Genomic DNA, 22,525 nt, shown 5'->3' with positions numbered 1-22,525 from the left:
ACTCATCACCACCAACCCCTACGACTTCCCCATGTGCAGCCAGGGACAGATCACTGTGGCCAGCATCAACGACAAGGAAGAGCTGGATGCCACAGATGTGAGTCAAACAAAGGGTTAATGATATTTTATATATGTAATGGGTAGGACCACCATACACACTGAATGCACTGTGCAATCCCAACTTGGTGGCAGCAGGGAATTATCATGTATTTTGTTTTGTTTGATTCTCAATGCCTTGTGATAGTTAGGCATGTGCCTCAAGGAACTCTTCATGCCTTCACACTTCACCTTGAGGCACGTACTGTACATGTAAGACATCCACAAGAGAGTGTCACTAAGTCCCTGTGGAACTGGGTAAAATAGAGTTTGACACGGGAGTGAAAATTCGTTCCTTTCCCATCTTGTCCTGTCAATGTTTTTCCTGTACTGTCCTGATCCAACAACAGTTCTACAACCCTTGAACTTTCCTGTCCCTTCCGGATAAAAAAAATCAGTGTTGACCTGTCCAGTGCTCATTTTTGTGCGCACAGAAATACAGTATGTAGGCTATTGTGTTTGTTTAGGAAGTATGCTAAATAATTTCAGTAATGCAATACGCGACTGTGATATGTGGTTGTCTTACCTATCTTAGTTAAACGCACTGACTGAAGTCCTAAATCGCCCTGGATATAAGAACATATTCTAAACGACCTAAATGTAGATGAATTAAAGCTGGAGGATGAGGACAGATCACAGTAACAGCTGAGCACTGCAGCATATCAACATTTACAACACAATAACATTTACAACAATAACATAAAAGATAAACCTGAGCGGGCATTACTGCATAAGTCAATAGATTTTTATTTCACTCTTCACCTCATACGACATGGGTTTAGTTAAACACACGAACAATCCGGCTTGACGATAAAGTTATTGGTAGGAGAGCAGCTAAGCGGCATCAGGCCGCTTGTCCTGCTCTCTTGTTGGTAGCATATTTGAATTCACCGCAGCATTTTTTTTTTACAAGCCATGTAGTAGGTTCCGTCATTGTCAGAGACAAGCCCATCAAATGTAACTAAAACATCTCTCTTTCCTTGGCTCTAATGTTACTGTTAGTGATGGGTCCTTGGCTGCAACAAGATGTTGCAATTCCTCTACTGAAGGCTTCGTCGTTTAGCCTACTAACGTAGGTTGGCATCTGAGGTAGCGTTGTGACCGGCTACAACTGGAGTGAGGCGCGAGGGGGAGCCGACAGAAGGGGAGGAGGAAATTACAATGTATTTCATTTTTTTTTAAAGTTTTTTTTTAATGAAATACTCCACACATTACATATTTCCACCCAAAAAACGATGTTTATAACTATACATGTACTGCCAGCTCCTGTGGACTGTTGATCCTATCCGAACTTGATTCTAGAACTTCACTCCCATTCCTGCCAGAATCCCGCAGGACCCGCAAAAAACCCGCGGGAGTCCTGTTCCCGTGTCAATCTCTAGTCTAAAATTATTTTGTGCTGTCATCTACCAGTGTTGGTCAAGTGTAATCATGTGGATCTGGGAAGCCAGTCAAATGTATCCATCCCATTTGTTCTGCTGAGAGCACAGAACTGTAGTATAATGTATGTGAGAAAACTACCGTTCAGTTCATCACTGTTGTACTTCCTGTCTAATGCCAGGATGCCATTACAATCCTGGGCTTCACTAATGATGAGAAAAATAGCATCTACAAGCTGACAGGAGCTGTACTGCACCATGGCAACCTGAAATTCAAGCAGAAGCAGCGTGAGGAGCAGGCTGAGCCAGACGGCACAGAGGGTGAGTCCCAAACATAGATATACAATATGTAGAGCATTATAAACATTCCCAGTCCCACTCATAGATATACAATATGTAGAGCATATAACCATTCCCAGTCCCACTCATAGATATACAATATGTAGAGCATTAGTCCCATTCCCAGTCCTACTCATAGATATGCAATATGTAGAGCATTATAACCATTCCCAGTCCCACTCATAGGAATACAATATGTAAAGCATTATAACCAGTCCCAAACATAGAAATACAAAATGTAAGACAGACAGAGCCTCATCAAAGTCCGGCAGGAGATCATTTATGGAGACCAAATTTCAACCTTAAAATGATGGATGTGGGTTCAAATCAAAACCTAACCCCCAAAAACTTGTCCGAACCCTTTTTTCAGTGTGACATCAGAATCAAGTGATATTGTGTTTCTGAATCTGTTGATGTTGGTTCTCTCTCCAGTGGCTGATAAAATCGGCTACCTGCTGGGCCTGAACTCAGCTGAGATGCTGAAGGCTCTGTGCTACCCCAGAGTGAAGGTCGGCAACGAGTATGTGACCAAGGGACAGACTGTGCCTCAGGTAAGGCGACCAAACACAGCTTCTACCATTTCCTGAGCACCATAAATCTTTTGGTGATAGATGAGTGCATTGCTTGTTTTGAATTGTGATGTTGTTTTCCCCAAGCTCTTTTCATCTTATCACTAGACATGGTCAATATCTCATGTATTGATTTGAGGTAATTTCATTGCAGGTTAATAACTCAGTCTCAGCTCTGGCCAAGTCCATCTATGAGAGGATGTTCTTGTGGATGGTCATCCGTATCAACGAGATGTTGGACACCAAGAATCCAAGGCAGTTCTATATCGGTGTGCTCGACATTGCCGGGTTTGAGATCTTTGATGTGAGTCTGAGACCAGAACAAGACAATTAGTTGTGATTGAGAGGGATTACAGCCTTGTATGATGATAAAATGATCCCTTCTGAAATTCCATCAACAGTACAACAGCATGGAGCAGCTGTGCATCAACTTCACCAATGAGAAACTGCAACAGTTTTTCAACCACACCATGTTCGTCCTGGAACAAGAGGAGTACAAGAAGGAGGGAATTGTCTGGGCCTTCATTGACTTCGGCATGGACTTGGCTGCCTGCATTGAGCTTATTGAGAAGGTAAGCTGTCTGTCAGGATTATAATGGACCTCAACAGCAAAACTCAAATGGAGTGGTGTGAGATATTATCACATGGTACAATGTATCTGACTGTTGAGAACTCAAAATGTTTCCTATTATGGGCCCCTAAATGAAGATACTCTGATAATAGCATGTTTGCTAAAAGAATACATGTGATCCTAAATGTAAATATCACTAATTTGATGTACATCTCTTTTCGTAAAGCCATTGGGCATCTTCTCCATCCTTGAAGAGGAGTGCATGTTCCCCAAGTCTTCAGACACAACTTTCAAGGATAAGCTGTACGCCCAGCATCTTGGCAAAACCAAAGCGTTTGAGAAGCCCAAGCCTGCCAAAGGCAAGGCAGAGGCCCACTTCTCCCTGGTTCACTACGCCGGCACTGTGGACTACAACATCACTGGCTGGCTGGAGAAGAACAAGGACCCTCTGAACGACTCAGTTCTTCAGCTGTACGGGAAGTCCTCAGTCAAACTGATGGCTACCCTGTATGTCGCTGCCCCACCTGAGGGTAAGACTAGCAGCACATCAAAAGATTTCATGAAGAACTAGTTACAACTCAGTCACACATTTTCTTTAAAGGGTCAGTCTGCAGTTGCTACATCCATTTGTGGACTTATAAAGATATGTACCCATTAATTCTAGAAGGAAATAACTTTCTTCAAGAACATCAGCCGTTGTACCCCATTAGAAGCCGAAATAGAAGCTTTTACTCGTATTTTTGTAAGCAAAGTAAAGGGGAACATGCACTTTACAGCCTCAAAACATGGTTTTAAACTATCATTTTGATATCATGAATGGTCAGTCCTTGAATACATAGCCCTGTCTATAAATTGGAGTGGTTATGTTTCTCCAGCCCCATCTCTCCGTTTTTTATTGAAACAGGGGCAGAGAGAATTCTTTGTTATTGTTTCAACTGCTGATTGCGGCTTTAAATGTATCAGCATTTCTAAGGGTGATTTACTGGGTTAAATAAAGGTGAAAAAAAAAGTAATTCCTCATACAATAGGTGTTATTTTACACAATCTCATTGGCAGCATTTGCATTAAGATACGTGTGAAGTTAACCTGAGATTGTCTCATTTATATTGAACTTTTCTCCATTACAACAGATACAACCAAGAAAGGAGGCAAGAAGAAGGGTGGTTCCATGCAGACTGTGTCCTCCCAGTTCAGGGTGAGCTTTTAAAATGTGGATATTCAGTCCTTCAAAATGTGTACTGATTATCAGAAATGATTTCTGAGAACATGGTTTGTAACCCTCTTACAGGAGAACTTACATAAGCTGATGACCAACTTGAGGAGCACTCATCCTCACTTTGTGCGCTGCCTGATCCCCAACGAGTCAAAGACTCCAGGTACAATACATGTTGAGTTAAATATGACATCTTGTCAGAACCGTATCAGTAACATTAACAAACCAATCTTTAACCTGTTTATGAGTATTTAAAGAGACTTGGTTTGTGTTACCAGGTCTGATGGAGAACTTCCTGGTTATCCACCAGCTCAGGTGTAATGGTGTTCTGGAGGGTATCAGGATCTGCAGAAAAGGCTTCCCCAGCAGAATCATCTATGCTGACTTCAAGCAGAGGTACACACACACACACACACACACACACACACACACACACACACACACACACACACACACACACACACACACATATCTTCTCTAAGGGTTATCCCAACATCAGAATAGCCTTATTATTTTACGTAATATAACCAACCTATTACAACTTGACATTTCTCCTGATTCAGGTACAAAGTACTGAATGCCAGTGTCATCCCTGAGGGCCAGTTCATGGACAACAAGAAGGCTTCTGAGAAGCTGCTTGGGTCCATTGATGTGAATCACGAGGACTACAAGTTTGGACACACCAAGGTCAGTCAAATACCCCCCAGCAAAAGCTAACAATAAAACAAAACTTCAATGATAATGTAAACTCTAACCATTCAACGTCTCTCCAGTTGATCTATCCATCTTGTTACTATTTCTTAAAAATGTTAAAAAAAATATTGTACTCAATTCATTATCTTGTGCTTTATGTCAGAATGGTATCTCTGAAGTTATCTATGTCAGTGTACATTATTAATTATACAACTATACAATAACTTACAACTCATAAACAACCTATCCCATGGTTTGTTTATAAGGATTACAATGTTTATGTTGTTCAAATCAATCTAGTGGTTTGGTTCCTCTCTTTTGATTCACCCTTTCTATCTGTTACCACCTGACTGGTTCCATAATTGACCATGTCAACCTGTGTCAGGTGTTCTTCAAAGCCGGTCTGCTGGGTGTCCTGGAGGAGATGAGAGATGAGAAGCTGGCCTCTCTGGTCGGCATGGTCCAGGCTCTCAGCCGTGGATTCCTCATGAGGAGAGAGTTCACCAAGATGATGGAGAGGAGGTGAGGAAGAGTAGACATCTTGGGAAACAATTCTCTCAACCACCTGTATGTAATGTATGATGATTACATCGTGAATATGCAGTGAGTTGTTCAGGATGAGAAAGTACATGTTATAATATTCTATTAAAGCAGCAGTTTGGGATTTAGCAAGCTGTTAAATTTTTATTTAAATAAGTGATTTTTACCCATTCATTCTGGAATAATATGAAATGCCTCATGATCTTAACATCACCTGTCAGTCCTTTCATCGAGAGCGCTGTATATAAGTTTAAGAGGGATTACATTTCCCTAGCCCCATTCCTCAGCTGTATTCAAAAAGTGGTGGGGTCCCCGTTTTGTTATTCTTCGAATCGCAGAATGTAGCTTTAAAGACGTCATCCAGTGATTTTATTTTTTACTTTTACTGTTAAGGAATAATGGGAATGCCCTACTCCTTGAAGTTTGCAGTTGTATAAACAAAAATAACAATTTTCTTCAAAACATATATTTTTACCCTTTAGTGTGTGTACTTTACTGTATTTATACTTGGATATCGTTTTCCACTGGAAAAGTAAAAAGAAAACACTGGAGGAGATCTTTAAGCATGTCACTCACCATGTCACTCACCATGTCACTCACCATGTCACTCACCATGTCACTCACCATGTCACTCACCATGTCACTCTATCCTTTCTGTGGACCAGAGATTCCATCTTCGCCATCCAGTACAACATCCGTTCATTCATGAATGTGAAAACCTGGCCATGGATGAAGTTGTACTTCAAGATCAAGCCCCTGCTGCAGAGCGCTGAGACTGAGAAGGAGCTGGCCAACATGAAGGAGAACTATGAGAAGATGACGTCGGACTTGGCCAAGGCTCTGGCCAAGAAGAAGGAGTTGGAGGAGAAGATGGTGGCCATGGTGCAGGAGAAGAATGACCTGGCGCTTCAAGTCGCATCTGTGAGTGAGCAACAGGGCTCATCAGAGCACATTTAGACACACAAGAACACAGACACGAACACAATCGCACACACATCTGCACATACGAACACACGCACACTGTGGCTAACTCAAGAAAGTGCCCATGGTATATATTTATATTTCATACATTTAAATTGATTTGCTCTGAAATGTTTGACTAAATGAAGTCTATATTTTGATACACAAAGTGAGGCTACAGATTTTTTCTCCTGTTCTGAAACCAGGATTCAGAGAATCTGAACGATGCTGAGGAAAGGTGTGAGGGGCTCATCAAGAGCAAGATCCAGCTGGAGGCCAAACTCAAAGAGACGACTGAGAGGCTGGAGGATGAGGAGGAGATGAATGCTGAGTTGACTGCCAAGAAGAGGAAGCTGGAGGATGAGTGCTCTGAGCTGAAGAAGGACATTGATGACCTGGAGCTCACCTTGGCCAAAGTGGAGAAGGAGAAGCACGCCACTGAAAACAAGGTCTGGTAGACTGTCTAACCAAACAATAATCCAAAGAATAATCAACTCACAACATGGCTCAACAGAATTGGAATTCAAGGCATTTTGTGGCTGCAGGAAATAAAGAAAGAAAAAAAATAGTGTAATTTCAGTTGTGGTGTACTCCCCACAATCATTTCATGTTCTGCTCCCCCCTCATTTATGATTCCCATTCAGTACACTGGCATGGACTACAGTGCCATCTAGTGTTGAATCTATAGTACAGAACTTGTTGACACATTTCTATTATAGATTTAACTAATTCTCCCATTTATGGTGAAGTGACCAAAGACTACATTTGTTGTGGCCCTTTTCAGGTTAAAAACCTGACAGAGGAGATGGCGTCTATGGATGAGAGTGTTGCCAAGCTGACCAAGGAGAAGAAAGCCCTCCAAGAGGCCCACCAGCAGACACTGGACGACCTGCAGGCAGAGGAGGACAAAGTCAACACTCTGACCAAGGCCAAGACCAAGCTGGAACAGCAAGTGGACGACGTGAGTGGAGATTGACATTTTGGACATGATATTATGTAAGATGATATTATCTACAGTTGTTGAGATTTGACCAATATATGTGTGTTTTTATCTTGTAGCTTGAGGGTTCTCTGGAGCAAGAGAAGAAGCTCCGTATGGACCTTGAGAGAGCCAAGAGAAAGCTGGAGGGAGATCTGAAACTGGCCCAGGAGTCCATAATGGACCTGGAGAATGACAAGCAGCAGTCTGATGAGAAAATCAAGAAGTAAGCACAAATAAATTACTACAGTATTCCCTGCCATCTTGATCAACATAATGGTTCTTCTTGGTTCATTCTTGTAATTATGAATTAGACTGTATGTGATTCTTACAAGCAAAGTGAATGGTAATATAGGCTCCCTTTACACTGTCTAACCAAAACTAACTTTGCAATCAACGTGTTTGTGTTTGTTAGGAAGGAGTTTGAGACCACCCAGCTCCTCAGCAAGATAGAGGATGAGCAGTCTCTGGGAGCTCAGCTGCAGAAGAAGATCAAGGAACTGCAGGTACAATACAGGATCTAAGCTCCAGTACAGGAAAATAACTGACACATTCTTCTGGTAGCACATATTCTTCCTGGTGGATTCCGATGGCTCAGTGAGATGGAAGATGGTGCTTCTTGCTGGTGCTTTCTATGTAAAGATGTTGCTTCTTACCGTTGTTAGTTTGGTTCCTGCATGGGACACTGTCTAATGGGACACTGTCTAATGGGACACTGTCTAATGAATATAGTAAATATGTTAGTGTAACTGGCAAAGTATTAACACATTTATACTAAATATACAGTACATACTATTATTATGTAGTGAGGTTCAATTGTTTCAACTGTATTGTAGTGTTCATTCCCCCTGCTCCTACCCCCTGTTCTAGGCCCGTATTGAGGAGCTGGAGGAGGAAATTGAGGCTGAGCGTGCTGCCAGGGCTAAGGTTGAGAAGCAGAGGGCCGATCTCTCCAGGGAACTTGAGGAGATCAGCGAGAGACTGGAGGAGGCCGGAGGCGCCACTGCTGCTCAGATTGAGATGAACAAGAAGCGCGAGGCTGAGTTCCAGAAGCTGCGTCGTGATCTTGAAGAGTCCACCCTGCAGCATGAGGCCACAGCCGCTGCTCTGCGCAAGAAGCAGGCCGACAGTGTGGCTGAGCTCGGGGAGCAGATCGACAACCTGCAGCGCGTCAAACAGAAGCTGGAGAAGGAGAAGAGTGAGTACAAGATGGAGATTGATGACCTCTCCAGCAACATGGAGGCTGTCGCCAAGGCTAAGGTGAGTAGTGATGTTTTGGTCAAGCAGTGATGAGGAGGGTCAACTACATTACCATTCAATAAACTGAAGTTGACAGTCCCATATGTTTCACTAACAGGGCAATCTGGAGAAGATGTGCCGTACTCTTGAGGACCAGCTGAGTGAGATCAAGACTAAGAATGATGAGAATGCTCGCCAGGTCAACGACATCAGCGGACAGAGGGCCAGACTCTTGACAGAAAATGGTACCATCAACAATGAACAACAAACCACTATAGTTCACCTCAGTAGTACACAGTAACATGTGTCGAGGGCTGTAAATTCAGTCTATATAGTTTCTGCCCTATGATACCTCAAAATATAATGTCAATCTTAGAGAACAGTCCCCATAACAAGATGTCCCTCTATTCCTGCAGGTGAGTTTGGCCGCCAGCTGGAGGAGAAGGAAGCCCTGGTGTCTCAGCTGACCAGAGGCAAACAGGCCTTCACCCAGCAGGTGGAGGAGCTGAAGAGACAGATTGAGGAGGAGGTCAAGGTAAGGGACCCAAAATGGAAACCACCTACTACAGTTTAGAGCTTTATCTTCACATAGACTGTTTCTACGCCACCCTCAGAGACTTCTTTCCCTCTCTAATCTCTCTTTGACTTTCTTTCTCTCTCACAGGCTAAAAATGCACTGGCCCATGGTGTCCAGTCTGCCCGCCATGACTGTGACCTCCTGAGAGAGCAGTTTGAAGAGGAGCAGGAGGCCAAGGCAGAGCTGCAACGCGGCATGTCCAAGGCCAACAGTGAGGTGGCTCAGTGGAGGACTAAGTATGAAACTGATGCCATCCAACGCACAGAGGAGCTGGAGGAGGCCAAGTGAGTTGCACGCAATAGCAAAATCTTTAATTAACGGTGTGGATGGTGAGGGTGGTAGTGGGATCTGAGAAAATGTTACTTCAATATGTAGTGCAACATTTGTTTCACAACAAATGATGCACCATAACACCACCCTCTGATTTTCAACAGGAAGAAGCTGGCCCAGCGTCTGCAGGAGGCTGAGGAGACCATTGAGGCGACCAACTCAAAGTGTGCCTCCCTGGAGAAGACCAAGCAGAGACTGCAGGGAGAGGTGGAGGACCTCATGATTGACGTTGAGAGAGCCAACGCCATGGCCGCCAACCTTGACAAGAAGCAGAGGAACTTTGACAAGGTGAACATTTATAAACCTCACTCTAGGGTGATATTTCCTGTCTGCTATTTGATCAGATGTAGTATAATTGTAGCATATTTCTGATTCAAAACTCTCTTTCAATGAGTTGTAATGAAAATCCCATGGATTTGCCCAGGTTCTGGCAGAGTGGAAGCAGAAGTATGAGGAGGGCCAGGCTGAGCTGGAAGGAGCTCAGAAGGAGGCTCGCTCAATGAGCACTGAACTCTTCAAGATGAAGAACTCCTACGAGGAGGCTCTGGATCATCTGGAGACTCTGAAGAGAGAGAACAAGAACCTGCAACGTGAGCATTTGCCAGCAGTTATTTTTGCCTGATGTTTGACCAGTGTTTGAAAATGGAACCAACTGTAATCATTAACATTATATCAAAATAAATGTTTAACAGTCTCAGAATGTTCATGTGAAGTTTAAAATATATTTTTTGGAACTTGTAATTGGTATTCCTTTGAACAAACCAATGATGTGGAGGGCAATTAGATTAGCAAGACAGTATGAAGTGCTGTTCATTAATGAACTGTTATTATGATTCATTATAAACTTCAGTGCATTGGTGATATCCACTGTGGAAATCTCCCAAGTCTAAACAGCTTCTGTGTTTGTGTGTGCAGAGGAGATATCTGACCTGACTGAGCAGATCGGAGAGACTGGCAAGAGCATCCATGAGCTGGAGAAGGCCAAGAAGACTGTGGAGACAGAGAAGTCTGAGATCCAGACCGCTCTGGAGGAGGCTGAGGTACAAACTACAGCTGTTTGATAGGAAAAGCAGTGTTACACTAGCCAATACCAACTACAATCTTATGCTCCCTTTATCGGTGTTTATTGTAGTCATATATACGCAATTCCTTGTGTTTTGCACATCCAAATGTACTGACCCTTCGCTAAGCTCCACTCTAACATTTGTGGACAACCAATCGCAGTTCTCCAATGAATAGCAACTGTCATCGAGTCGGACACATTGGACAAGTTCTTGTTTCAAACACATGAAAACCAGTAGAAAAAAACAGAAACAGAGAGTTTTCTTAAAATAAAGTTGAATAATTGAACAGTTCAGCAGGAGTACTTTCTAATGTGATTCCTGAAAGGCAGAGCCTGTTGGTGGAGTATTTTTTTTATTCCGATATTATACTTTTGTTACATTGTTTTCTAACTCTCTCTCATAGACCACCAAACAATGCTAGCTAGCAATATAACTTGTTTTCTCAACATATATGATCAAGTACATTGGCTAGCTCAGTTAGTCATGTTATGAATACATCTCCCATCTACGTTAAACTTCAGGATACGATTTGAGACCACTAGTTAGTTCCAAAAGTAGTTATAGCTTTGACTGCATGCTGGCACTGAATTCAGTGCCATTCAGTGGCTAGCCACACTACAGAAATAATTTTACCAGGATTCCCTTTGAAGCAGCTGTAATGACAGTCCAACACAACATACCTGAGGGGTAGTGTTAAATTTCATTGTATATATAAAAACACAGTTTGAGATTATTGTAATTCCCCATCCAGTGGTCTGAATGGGGAATTGGGCTTCCCAGGAAAATGTTGTCCGAGGTTGCAACAGTAACCAAGGGGGGCGGAGCTTAGTGAAGGGTTGATTCGTCTGACTGCTTCTCTTTGTCCAGGGCACACTGGAGCACGAGGAATCCAAGATTCTGCGTGTGCAGCTGGAGCTGAACCAGATCAAGGGTGAGGTGGACAGGAAGATCGCTGAGAAGGACGAGGAGATGGAGCAGATCAAGAGGAACAGCCAGAGGGTGGTTGACTCCATGCAGAGCACCCTGGACTCTGAGGTCAGGAGCAGGAATGATGCCCTGAGGGTGAAGAAGAAGATGGAGGGCGACCTGAATGAGATGGAGATCCAGCTGAGCCATGCCAACAGGCAGGCCGCTGAGGCCCAGAAACAGCTGAGGAACGTCCAGGGACAGCTCAAGGTAAAGGAACTGGGACATCAGGCTCAAAAACCTGAACATGGGGAGGGATTTGTTTTGTGAATCAGTAGAAAAGAATAGAACAGTGGAATGTACTCGAGTGGACTAATATACTGTAGGAAGGTAGGGATATTAGAGTGGACTAATATACTGTAGGAAGGTAGGGATATTAGAGTGGACTATATACTGTAGGAAGGTAGGGATATTTGAGTGGACTAATATACTGTAGGAAGGTAGCGATATTAGAGTGGACTAATATACTGTAGGGATATTGGGGACATGTTTACCAATGAACATGCCTATTACCCACTGGTGTGGCAGGTAGCCTAGTGGTTAGAGTGTTGGGCCAGTAACCAACTGGTTGCTGGATCTGTCGTTCTGCCCCTGAGCAAGGCAGTTAACCCACTGTTCCCTGAGCGCCGATGACGTGGATGGCGATTAAGGTAGACCCCCGCACCTCTCTGATTCAGAGGGGTTGGGTTAAATGCAGAAGACACATTTCAGTTGAAGACATTCAGTTGTACAACTGACTAGTTATCCCCCATTCCACCTTATTGCCAATCCTATCGCCCCTTCTTCCACAAGTCTAATGATACTATGTAATTGTGAACCCCAGGATGCCCAATTGCACCTTGATGATGCCGTCCGTGCCGCAGAGGATATGAAGGAGCAGGCAGCCATGGTGGAGCGCAGAAACGGTCTGATGGTGGCTGAAATCGAGGAGCTGAGAGTTGCTCTGGAGCAGACAGAGAGAGGCCGCAAAGTTGCTGAGACTGAGCTGGTGGACGCCAGCGAGCGCGTCGGACTGCTGCACTCCCAGGTACGGGTCAAAAGCCATTTCTATTGAAACTCAACCAAGCATACCGTTTACATTTTCATAATTTCAGCCTTGTGACTTGTAAGTTCTCTTGAGAGTCAAACAAATAGCCTTGTTTCCTCCTTCAGAACACCAGCCTTGCAAACACCAAGAAGAAGCTGGAGACTGACCTGGTTCAGGTGCAGGGAGAGGTGGACGACATCGTCCAGGAGGCCAGGAACGCAGAGGAGAAGGCCAAGAAAGCCATCACTGATGTGAGTCCTTATGATCTACTCAATTACATCAACTAGATTTGTCCCCAAAGGCCAATGGTAGCTGGGCTGGTTAAACAGAGATCTCAAAAGGAGGTCAGATGATCTCAGAGGGACATTATGATTGGTGCCAGTTGGTGCATAAATTAAACTAACTACCATTCCAGGCGGCCATGATGGCTGAGGAGCTGAAGAAGGAGCAGGACACCAGCTCTCATCTGGAGAGGATGAAGAAGAACCTGGAGGTCACAGTCAAGGACCTGCAGCACCGCCTGGATGAGGCTGAGAATCTGGCCATGAAGGGAGGCAAGAAGCAGCTCCAGAAACTGGAGTCCAGGGTGAGTTAACAGTAGGGTGGATTGAAAAACAGATTGCTGGAAATGTATTTGATCATATAAAAATACACAGGGGCATTGTGTAATGGATTTTTCTCTTAATAACCCACCTACATCATGAAAAGTAGTTGTTTTCATTATAGACCCCTTTAATTAAAATCGTAAAAGTTCATGGGAGCAGACAACACTTCTTGACCAGTAGAAGAACATTCCTCTGTTTTACAAAGATTTGTTACGTCTGACTTCACCACCTCACATAAATGCCTACGTTTATTTCTTCCACAAAGGTGCGTGAGCTCGAGACTGAGGTGGAGGCCGAGCAGAGAAGAGGTGTAGACGCGGTCAAGGGAGTCCGCAAGTATGAGCGCAGAGTCAAGGAGCTCACTTACCAGGTAAGAAAAAGTGCATTCTTCACACACTAAAGCACACTGGTTTGTGTGTTAAACTATGGACTATTGATTCTTTTAACTTCTCCCACAGACTGAGGAGGATAAGAAGAACGTTGGCAGACTTCAGGACCTGGTAGATAAGCTGCAGATGAAAGTGAAGGCCTACAAGAGGCAGGCTGAGGAAGCGGTGAGTCACAGACTTAGTCAAAACCTCTGAAAGCTAACATTCCCTAGTAGACATTACAAAACTTCTAGTCAGTTTACTTAAGTGTTGCTACTGCACAACAATCAACATTAACTCAGTTGATAGTGCAAGTAATTTCTGAAGAAATGTATGCACAGTGACTCCTCTTCCTATGTGTAACAATTTAAAGTAGAGAGTGTTGAATATTATTTAGCTTTGTGCCGTGGGCTCGTCTGGTGGTAGTGCTGACTCTCCTGGATCACATGGTCCTGGAAGCAGCAGTTTATCCCCTGTTCCATCACTCACTTTCTCTAATGTAGCATCCTTCTCTCTCATAATTCCTTTAAAAGAATATATGTTAAATTGCTACCTGAAGCTTCAAACTTTCAATACTGATGTTAGGCTCTCCCTCTCTTTTCCTCACCCAGGAGGAAGCATCCAACCAGCACATGTCTAAGTTCAGGAAGGTTCAGAATGAGCTGGAGGAGGCCGAGGAGCGTGCTGACATCGCTGAGACTCAGGTCAACAAGCTCAGAGCCAAGAGCCGCGACAGCGGAAAGGTACAGAACTGCTGCTAAACCTACACCTGACTGATGTTCAAACATGACCACAACACCACCTATGATTCATTTTTCACAGAGGTCAATACTGACCTTTTACAATCACTCAAATGTTGAGGATCTCTGAGAAACACATTTCAGGACAGGTTAAATAATCCAAATGTAGTTGGTACTTCAAAATCGAAAATCAAGCTGAGCACTGAGTCTTAAATACTTGATCCATTCTGTTATTTCCAAGTGTTGATATATTTATCATGTTCATTATTAATACTGATCTATTCTGTTATGTCTTTCTTCTTACAGGGAAAAGAAGCTGCTGAATAACAAGACCAAAGTCTTATCAACTTCCTGTGTTTCATAAAATATGATTTTCACGATGAAATGTTGATCATTGATTAAAAACATGTAGGCCTACATACACTTCCTTTGTGACTGTGGACTTATTACTCAGAAAACAGCTTTTCATACCATAAAAAATACGGTACTTTAATTAAAGGAGCAATCTGGGATTCAAGCAACATCAAAGCGGACACCCCAACAAAGCGGTCACTTTTTTTGGTAACCAGCTGAGGGATGAGGATAGAGAAATTGAACTATAGATGTCATAGTCTGTGTATGTAGGTGGCAGGGAAGTCAGGCGCAGGAGAAAACAGTGGTTTAAAAATGGAATATTTATTTCCAAAACCAACGTAGAAAAAGAATCCGGGTAAAACAATAACCCGTCGCACACCGATCCAGGAACAACATCTACATAACAAACAAACAATCACCGACAGAGAAATGAGGGGAAGCAGAGGGTTAAATACACAACATATAATTACTGGGATATGAAACAGGTGTGTAAAGAGACCAGACAAAACCAATGGAAAATGAAAAACTGATCAATGGTGGCTAGAAGGCCGGCGACGTCGATCGCCGAACACCACCCAAACAAGGAGGGGCATCAACTTCAGTAGAAGTCGTGACAATAGAATTCATAGACTAAGCTATTATAGTCATCCATAACATCAACATGATAGTTTTAACCCTTTACACTCAGGGGAAGTGGCCTATATGAACACGCCCAAATTGAAATGTTTCCATAAGAAACAAATAGGAGAAGCAAGATGGTAGCATAACCATGGTTGCAATTGAGAGAGAACATTTTGGTGATTGGGCAGAAATTCTCAGAACAAAGTTCTCAGGATACAACAAACCAGATTTTTTGCATTTGAATTTTGTCCAAGATAATGCGCACAATAATCTAATGTGACCAGATGACGTAAAAATAAATGGTAATCGATCATCTCACCAAATTACACAAGATTTTAGTTGTGGGTTATCTGAGATTATGCGCATATATACATATACAAATTAAATGCAGATATACACTTTCATAATGATTAGCGTTCCCTCATCCCCTCTAGTGGTGAAATTACGATAATTTACATGACAAACACGATAATAGACATTATAAACACGGCAACAGACATTATAAGCACGGTAATTCACATTATAAACACGGTAATTGACATTATAAACAGGGTCTCAGACATTATAAACACGGTAATTCACATTATAAACACAGTAACAGACATTATAAACACGGTAATTCACATTATAAACACGGTACCAGACATTATAAACATGGTAACAGACATTATAAACACAGTACCAGACATTATAAACATGGTAACAGACATTATAAACACAGTACCAGACATTATAAACACGGTAATTCACATTATAAACACAGTACCAGACATTATAAACACGGTAATTGACATTATAAACACAGTACCAGACATTATAAAAATATTCCAGTCACCCAAGTAGACTGTTTTCTCTGCTACCGCCCAGCAAGCGGTACCGGAGTACCAAGTCTATGTCTAAAGAGGCTCCTTAACAGCTTCTACCCCCAAGTCATGAGACTGCTGAACAATCTTATCTTTGTTTTTACATTGCTGCTACTCGCTGTTTATTATCTATGCATAGTCACTTTACAAATGACCTCGACTAACTTTTACCCCGCACATTGACTCGGTACCGGTACCTCCTGTATACAGCCTCATTATTGTTATTTTATTGTGTTACTTTTATTGTTTTTATTAGTTATTAATTAATTTAGTAAGTATTTTAAAACTATTTCTTGAACTGCATTGTTGGTTAAGAGCTTGTAAGTAAGCATTTCACGGTAAGGTCTAGGACCTGTTGTGTTCGGTGCATGTGACAAATACAATTTGATTTGATTTGATTTTGATTACAAACAGGCAACAGTCTTTTGGAAGGTTCAGATGGATAAATGTACCTTTCATGAAGAAAATATAATAGTCGGATTAGTGCTCACAAAATTACAATAACAAAACAATTAGCTGGCTCATTAATGCCAATTTATTTGATTTTTGAAGAACACTGTACAGTCTGAAAGACACTTGATGATAACTGAACTATTCATCGCAAGGACAATATTTTCACAAAAAGTTTGTTCAATATATGGATTGAATACGTGCTGCATATAGTAGACCTTCTCTCAGCAGCTCTGAGGAGTAGCAGTAAATTGTCTTTAAAATGGCTGACAAAATGAAGCCAATCTTTAGCTGTGTAGTGAAGTCAGCCTGTATCCAGGGTTGGGGTAGTTTCTGTCTCTCCTTGACCTCGAAGAAGTTGTATGAGGGGGGTGATGGTGTCGACGTGGGTCCTACTCAAGTCCTCATCAAACTCGAGGTCGATGTAGAAGAGTTCTACCTGCAACTTAAAGGGGTTATTGAAAGGGTTATCCTATGGGGACAGACAAAGAACCCTTTAAGGTTCTAAATAGCACGCTTTTTTCCCTAATGTACAGTCGTGGTCAAAAGTTTTGAGAATGCCACAAATATACATTTTCACAAAGTCTGCTGCCTCAGTTTGTGTGATGGCAATTTGCATATTGTTAGGGTTTAACCAACTATTTGTTTGCATAACCAATATAATACAACTATTTAAACCTATATAATAAAATTAGTTGTGGTGCATAACTTATGAATACTAATGCTAAACATAAGAGGTTTATATTGTATTAACATAGATTGAGCGACATATAATAGACATGACTAACTGGAGGATTGCTGGCTAGTAGGAGTGTAGGCTGAGTAGACTCGTGACACACACACATAATGCCTGGTTGTGGGGCCACTCAAGGACAGGTGTACTGGAGGGGCTGGTAGAATGGAAGATAGCTGTAGCGCAAAAGCAGAAACTGTCCTAACTGTAGCATAAAAACAGGCACTGTCCTTGGGTGTCTGACTCTCGGGTACACACACGAAGATATGCTAGAAGACAACTATGCTTGGCAACAAAGATGCGTCTAGAGGCTGGGACCAGCCTGCACGCCAACGATAGGATGAGTAAGTTTAAACCACGCTCATCCTCCCTCTGACAGGCCAGTAGTGAGCGGGAACTCTCTGTCAGAGTATTTAATGAAAAGCAAAGGATGTGTCAGTCAGTTCTCTGTCTGCCCTGCGAGGTGTTACAGTGAGCCCGTATATACGAACACTGCATTTATCACTATTTACTTAGCTTAATAAACAGCTGTGAAACAGTACTAGAGACCAGTTTCTCTTTGTCCTGACACCAGATTCGAATTTACGCGACCCGACAATATCATCAAGAACTTCAAGGAGAGCAGTTCAATTGTTGTGAAGAAGGCTTCAGGCCGCCAAGAAGTCCAGCAAGCGCCAGGACCATCTCCTAAAGTTGATTCAGCTGTGGGATCAGGGCACCACCAGTACAGAGCTTGCTCAGGAATGGCAGCAGGCAGGTGGGAGTGCATCTGCATGCACAGTGAGGCAAAGACTTTTGGAGGATGGCCTGGTGTCAAGAAGGGCAGCAAAGAAGCCACATCAGGGACAGACTGATATTCTGCAAAAGGTACAGGGATTGGACTGCTGAGGACTGGGGTAAAGTCATTTTCTCTGATGAATCCCCTTTCCGATTGTTTGGGGCATCCGGAAAAAATCTTGTCCGGAGAAGACAAGGTGAGCGCTACCATCAGTCCTGTGTCATGCCAACAGTAAAGCATCCTGAGACCATTCATGTGTGGGGTTGCTTCTCAGCCAAGGGAGTGGGCTCACTCACAATTTTGCCTAAGAACACAGCCATGAATAAAGGATGGTACCAACACATCCTCTGAGAGCAACTTCTCCCAACCATCCAGGAACAGTTTGGTGATGAACAATGCCTTTTCCAGCATGATGGAGCACCTTGCCATAAGGCAAAAGTCATAACTAAGTTGCTCGGGGAACAAAACATTGATATTGTAACGGTTGTCCTCGGGAATGGAGGACCAAAACGCAGCAGGAATGTGGATGCTCATCTTGTATTTATTTTAAAATAAAGAGAACACCAAAATAACAAAAATGAAGAACTCATGAACAACAAAACAGTCTTGTCAGGCTCACACAGGCAAAACAAGAAACAATCTCCCACAAACACTTAACCAAACACATACCCATATATAGGACTCTCAATTGGAGGCAACTAGAAAACACCTGCCTCCAATTGAGAGTCCAACCCCAATAAACTAGACATAGAAATATAAAAGACTAGAGACCACTGTCATGACGTTGGCCTGCGGGTAAGGTTTATGACCCCCCCATAAATACCTTTCTCCCTTCCCCTCTCTCTCTGACCCTACTGAAGGACTTGAATAGCCTGTGTTAAATATAGAGAGTCTGGGAACATCAAACAAATGGGGAAAGGAACCATATATTGGTAATAAAACCAGTTGGAAATATGCTTTGGAACGTAATGAGTATGGATGTCAGTTCAGTTGTCATCTGAGACATTATGACTGATGACAGGACGACATAAACTGTACCTGGGAAAGTATCCACCCTCTAGTTATCAGAGTCACATGGAATTGTTATGCAATTGAAATGTTTGATATTGAAATTGTTTGTTAGGAGATTAAATGTAATTTTAGCTTCCAAATGAGAGAATTGGGTTTTCATAAGGAAAGTGCCCTGCTTGATCAGTGGCCCACCCCTGTGAAGAGGAGGGGTTATAAACGATGAAACACATCCTTCCCCCCTCTCCACTATATAAGCCTTTGACGAAAAGATAACCACGTTGTTCCAGTACGTGAGGTCTGCAGCCTCTACGTTAGAAGGACACACATGTCAAGTACAGAACTAAGCCAACCTCGGCGTGAGCTTTGGGGGCGAATGGTATGAACTTTGAGCTTATTCACTACAGAAGTGATACTTCCTAGCCGTTGAGTTAGCAGCGGCCGCTGTAGACGTGGGCTAGGAAAGGACGGACGACGGATCCAGTCTAACAGACGGACGAAGATACCACCACGTATCCAATTTACCACCAGAGACATTCTTCCGAGTACAGGAAGATCTGTTGGCCAACCCGGCCAGCATCTACGACCAATCTACCGAAGCGCAGCTCAGAGTAAATATTTATTGCATTTTCCTTTTCCAAATGGGTGGTAACTTAGAATGCATAAGATAATGTATTTACGATAGCAAAGCTGCTGTTTCTTTGTTCCTAATTCTTCCCGCTCTTTCATTCAAGCCCAACCCCCTTTCCTTTGTGTAACCAGCCATCATGTATGACATCATTTGTATTCGGTGTATTTGTAATTCTGTGTGATTAGTTTAGGTATTTAGTAAATAAATAATTAAACCCAATTTTGTATTGCTGATTCAACTTGTTAGCCAGGGTTCGTGAAGATAGCCAAGAATTTACAACTTTCATTATGAGACTGAAAATAAGATAAGGGTTAATATTGACTGCTATCGATGTAAAATATTACTAAGTATTTTAAGAGTTTATTCGGAAGATAACAGCTCTATAAACGTTCTTCCGTGGTGCCCCGACTTTGTAGTTAATTACATTTACATGATTAGCTTAATCAGGTAATATTAATTACAGAGAAATAATTTTATAGGTTAGCATGTCATATCACTTAATCCGGCATAGCCAAAGACACGACACCACATAGAAATACAAACCTAGAACATAACCCCAAAAACCCGGAAATAATAAATCAAACACCCTACTACATAAAACACCACCCCGAACCACAAACAAAATACCCTCTTCCACGTCCTGACCAAACTACAATAACAAATAACCCTTATACTGGTCAGGACGTGACAGTACCCCCCCCCCCCCCCCCCCCCCCGCTAAAGGTGCAGACCCCGGATGCACCTCATAACTAAAAAAAAACAATAAAACAACAACAACCAAAAAAATCCCCCTAAACTAAAGGGAGGGAAGAGAGGGTGGCTGCCGTCACCGACAGCACTTGTGCTACACCCCCCCTCCCCAAACCACCTATACAGGAGGTGGTTCTGGCTCCGGCCTACTGTCCTCCAGAATGCAGACAGACTTGCTCAGTTTCGGGACGTAGGCAGACTCCCATCATTCCGGATCGTAGGCAGACCTCTTCCGTTCCACAATGTAGGCAGACTCATTTGATACACAGATAATCATATTTAGTTCCGGATTGTCAACAGACTTACTCAGTTCCGGGTTGCTGATAGACTCCCTTGGTTCCGGGTCATAGGCAGACTCACCCGGTTCTGGGTCACAGGCAGACCCCTTCGGTTCTGGCTCACAGGCAGATTCCCTTGGTCCCGGGTCGCAGGCAGACCCCTTTGGTTCCGGGTCGCAGGCAGACCCCTTTGGTTCCGGGTCGCTGATAGACTCCCTCGGTTCCGGGTCGCAGGCAGACTCCCTCGGTTCCGGGTCGCAGGCAGACTCCCTCGGTTCCGGGTCGCAGGCAGACTCCCTCGGTTCCGGGTCGCAGGCAGACTCCCTTGGTTCCGGATCGCAGGCAGACTCCCTTGGTTCCGGATCACAGGCAGACTCCCTTGGTTCCGGATCACAGGCAGTCTCCCTCGGTTCCGGACTAGACACTGTTGCCGGATACTCTGGACTGCACACTTGCCGGATACTCTGGACTGCACACTTGCCGGATACTCTGGACTGCACACTTGCCGGATACTCTGGACTGCACACTATTGCCGAACTCTCGAGGCTGGGCTGACGCACTGGAAGCCTGATGCGTGGTACTGGTACTGGATGTGCCAGTCTGGGGACATGCACCTCAGGGCTAGTGCGGGGAGCGGGAACAGGACGAGTCGGACTGGGCTGACGCACTGGAAGCCTGATGCGTGGTGCTGGTACTGGAGGTATCAGCCTGGGGACACGCACCTCAGGGCTAGTGCAGGGAGCGGGAACAGGCCGAGTCGGACTGGGTTGACGCACTAGAAGCCTGATGCGTGGTGCTGGTACTGGAGGTATCAGCCTGGGGACACGCACCTCAGGGCTAGTGCGGGGAGCGGGAACAGGCCGAGTCGGACTGGGTTAACGCACTGGAAGCCTGATGCGTGGTGCTGGTACTGGAGGTATCAGCCTGGGAACACGCACCTCAGGGCTAGTGCGGGGAGCGGGAACAGGACGAGTCGGACTGGGCTGACGCACTGGACCTTAGAGGCATACTGGCGGTCTCGAGCGCAGAACTGGCATCGCTCTTACTGGCTGGATACCCACTTCCCCCTGGCAAATGCAGGGCGCTGGTATTGCGCGTACCGGCCTAAAAATACTTGGCCTCACCACAGTACCCATTCCCCTTAGCACGGGACCTGTCCAGTCACTGGTTGCCCAGAAAAGGTACGGGGATTTGGCCTGGGGCTCAATCCTCGCCCAGCCAAACTACCCATGTGCCCCCCCAAATTATTTTATTGGGGCTGCCTCTCGGGATTAAACGCCAGTCGTGTTCCCCTGTAGCGTTCCCTGTCATCGCTCCACTTCCTCCATGGACCTTCTCCGGCCATAATCTCCTCCCACATCCACTTCTCACGATCGTCCATATCAAAGTCCATTTTCTCAGCGATCCTCCTCTCCTTCTTCCGCTGCTTGGTCTTGTTGTGGTGGGAGATTCTGTAACGGTTGTCGTCGGGAATGGAGGACCAAAACGCAGCAGGAATGTGGATGCTCATCTTGTATTTATTTTAAAATAAAGAGAACACCAAAATAACAAAAACAAAGAACTCACGAACAACAAAACAGTCTTGTCATGCTCACACAGGCAAAACAAGAAACAATCTCCCACAAACACTTAACCAAACACATACCCATATATAGGACTCCCAATCAGAGGCAACTAGAAAACACCTGCCTCCAATTGAGAGTCCAACCCCAATAAACTAGACATAGAAATACAAAAGACTAGAGACCACATAGAAATACAAACCTAGAACGTAACCCCCAAAACCCGGAAATAATAAATCAAA

At 43.8% G+C, this 22,525-nt stretch overlaps 1 protein-coding gene across 1 annotated transcript in view; it reads left to right on the top strand.

Annotated features, from left to right (window-relative positions):
• Nucleotides 1-14,679, top strand: part of LOC115152724 (myosin heavy chain, fast skeletal muscle) — an 18,306-nt gene extending 3,627 nt beyond the window's left edge. The window contains exons 11-41 of the mRNA XM_029697481.1: nt 1-97; nt 1,658-1,796; nt 2,247-2,365; nt 2,538-2,687; nt 2,785-2,955; nt 3,181-3,484; nt 4,085-4,149; nt 4,243-4,330; nt 4,446-4,563; nt 4,731-4,854; nt 5,246-5,382; nt 6,066-6,321; nt 6,567-6,809; nt 7,145-7,321; nt 7,420-7,565; nt 7,755-7,845; nt 8,210-8,599; nt 8,697-8,823; nt 8,995-9,113; nt 9,243-9,439; nt 9,590-9,773; nt 9,910-10,075; nt 10,401-10,525; nt 11,417-11,725; nt 12,339-12,542; nt 12,668-12,793; nt 12,958-13,128; nt 13,413-13,517; nt 13,606-13,701; nt 14,127-14,258; nt 14,562-14,679. The exon at nt 1-97 is cut by the window's left edge and continues 7 nt beyond it. Coding sequence (XP_029553341.1) covers nt 1-97; nt 1,658-1,796; nt 2,247-2,365; nt 2,538-2,687; nt 2,785-2,955; nt 3,181-3,484; nt 4,085-4,149; nt 4,243-4,330; nt 4,446-4,563; nt 4,731-4,854; nt 5,246-5,382; nt 6,066-6,321; nt 6,567-6,809; nt 7,145-7,321; nt 7,420-7,565; nt 7,755-7,845; nt 8,210-8,599; nt 8,697-8,823; nt 8,995-9,113; nt 9,243-9,439; nt 9,590-9,773; nt 9,910-10,075; nt 10,401-10,525; nt 11,417-11,725; nt 12,339-12,542; nt 12,668-12,793; nt 12,958-13,128; nt 13,413-13,517; nt 13,606-13,701; nt 14,127-14,258; nt 14,562-14,582 — 4,897 coding nt within the window. The 3' untranslated portion in view covers nt 14,583-14,679. The remainder of the gene's footprint in view (nt 98-1,657; nt 1,797-2,246; nt 2,366-2,537; nt 2,688-2,784; nt 2,956-3,180; nt 3,485-4,084; nt 4,150-4,242; nt 4,331-4,445; nt 4,564-4,730; nt 4,855-5,245; nt 5,383-6,065; nt 6,322-6,566; nt 6,810-7,144; nt 7,322-7,419; nt 7,566-7,754; nt 7,846-8,209; nt 8,600-8,696; nt 8,824-8,994; nt 9,114-9,242; nt 9,440-9,589; nt 9,774-9,909; nt 10,076-10,400; nt 10,526-11,416; nt 11,726-12,338; nt 12,543-12,667; nt 12,794-12,957; nt 13,129-13,412; nt 13,518-13,605; nt 13,702-14,126; nt 14,259-14,561) is intronic.
• The last annotated feature ends 7,846 nt before the right edge of the window (nt 14,680-22,525 follow it).

The sequence above is a fragment of the Salmo trutta genome, chromosome 18, assembly GCF_901001165.1.
Source record: "Salmo trutta chromosome 18, fSalTru1.1, whole genome shotgun sequence".
Lineage (NCBI taxonomy): Eukaryota > Metazoa > Chordata > Actinopteri > Salmoniformes > Salmonidae > Salmo > Salmo trutta.
The sequence above is the reverse complement of the archived record's forward strand: the minus strand, read 5'-3'. Positions and strand labels throughout refer to the sequence as shown.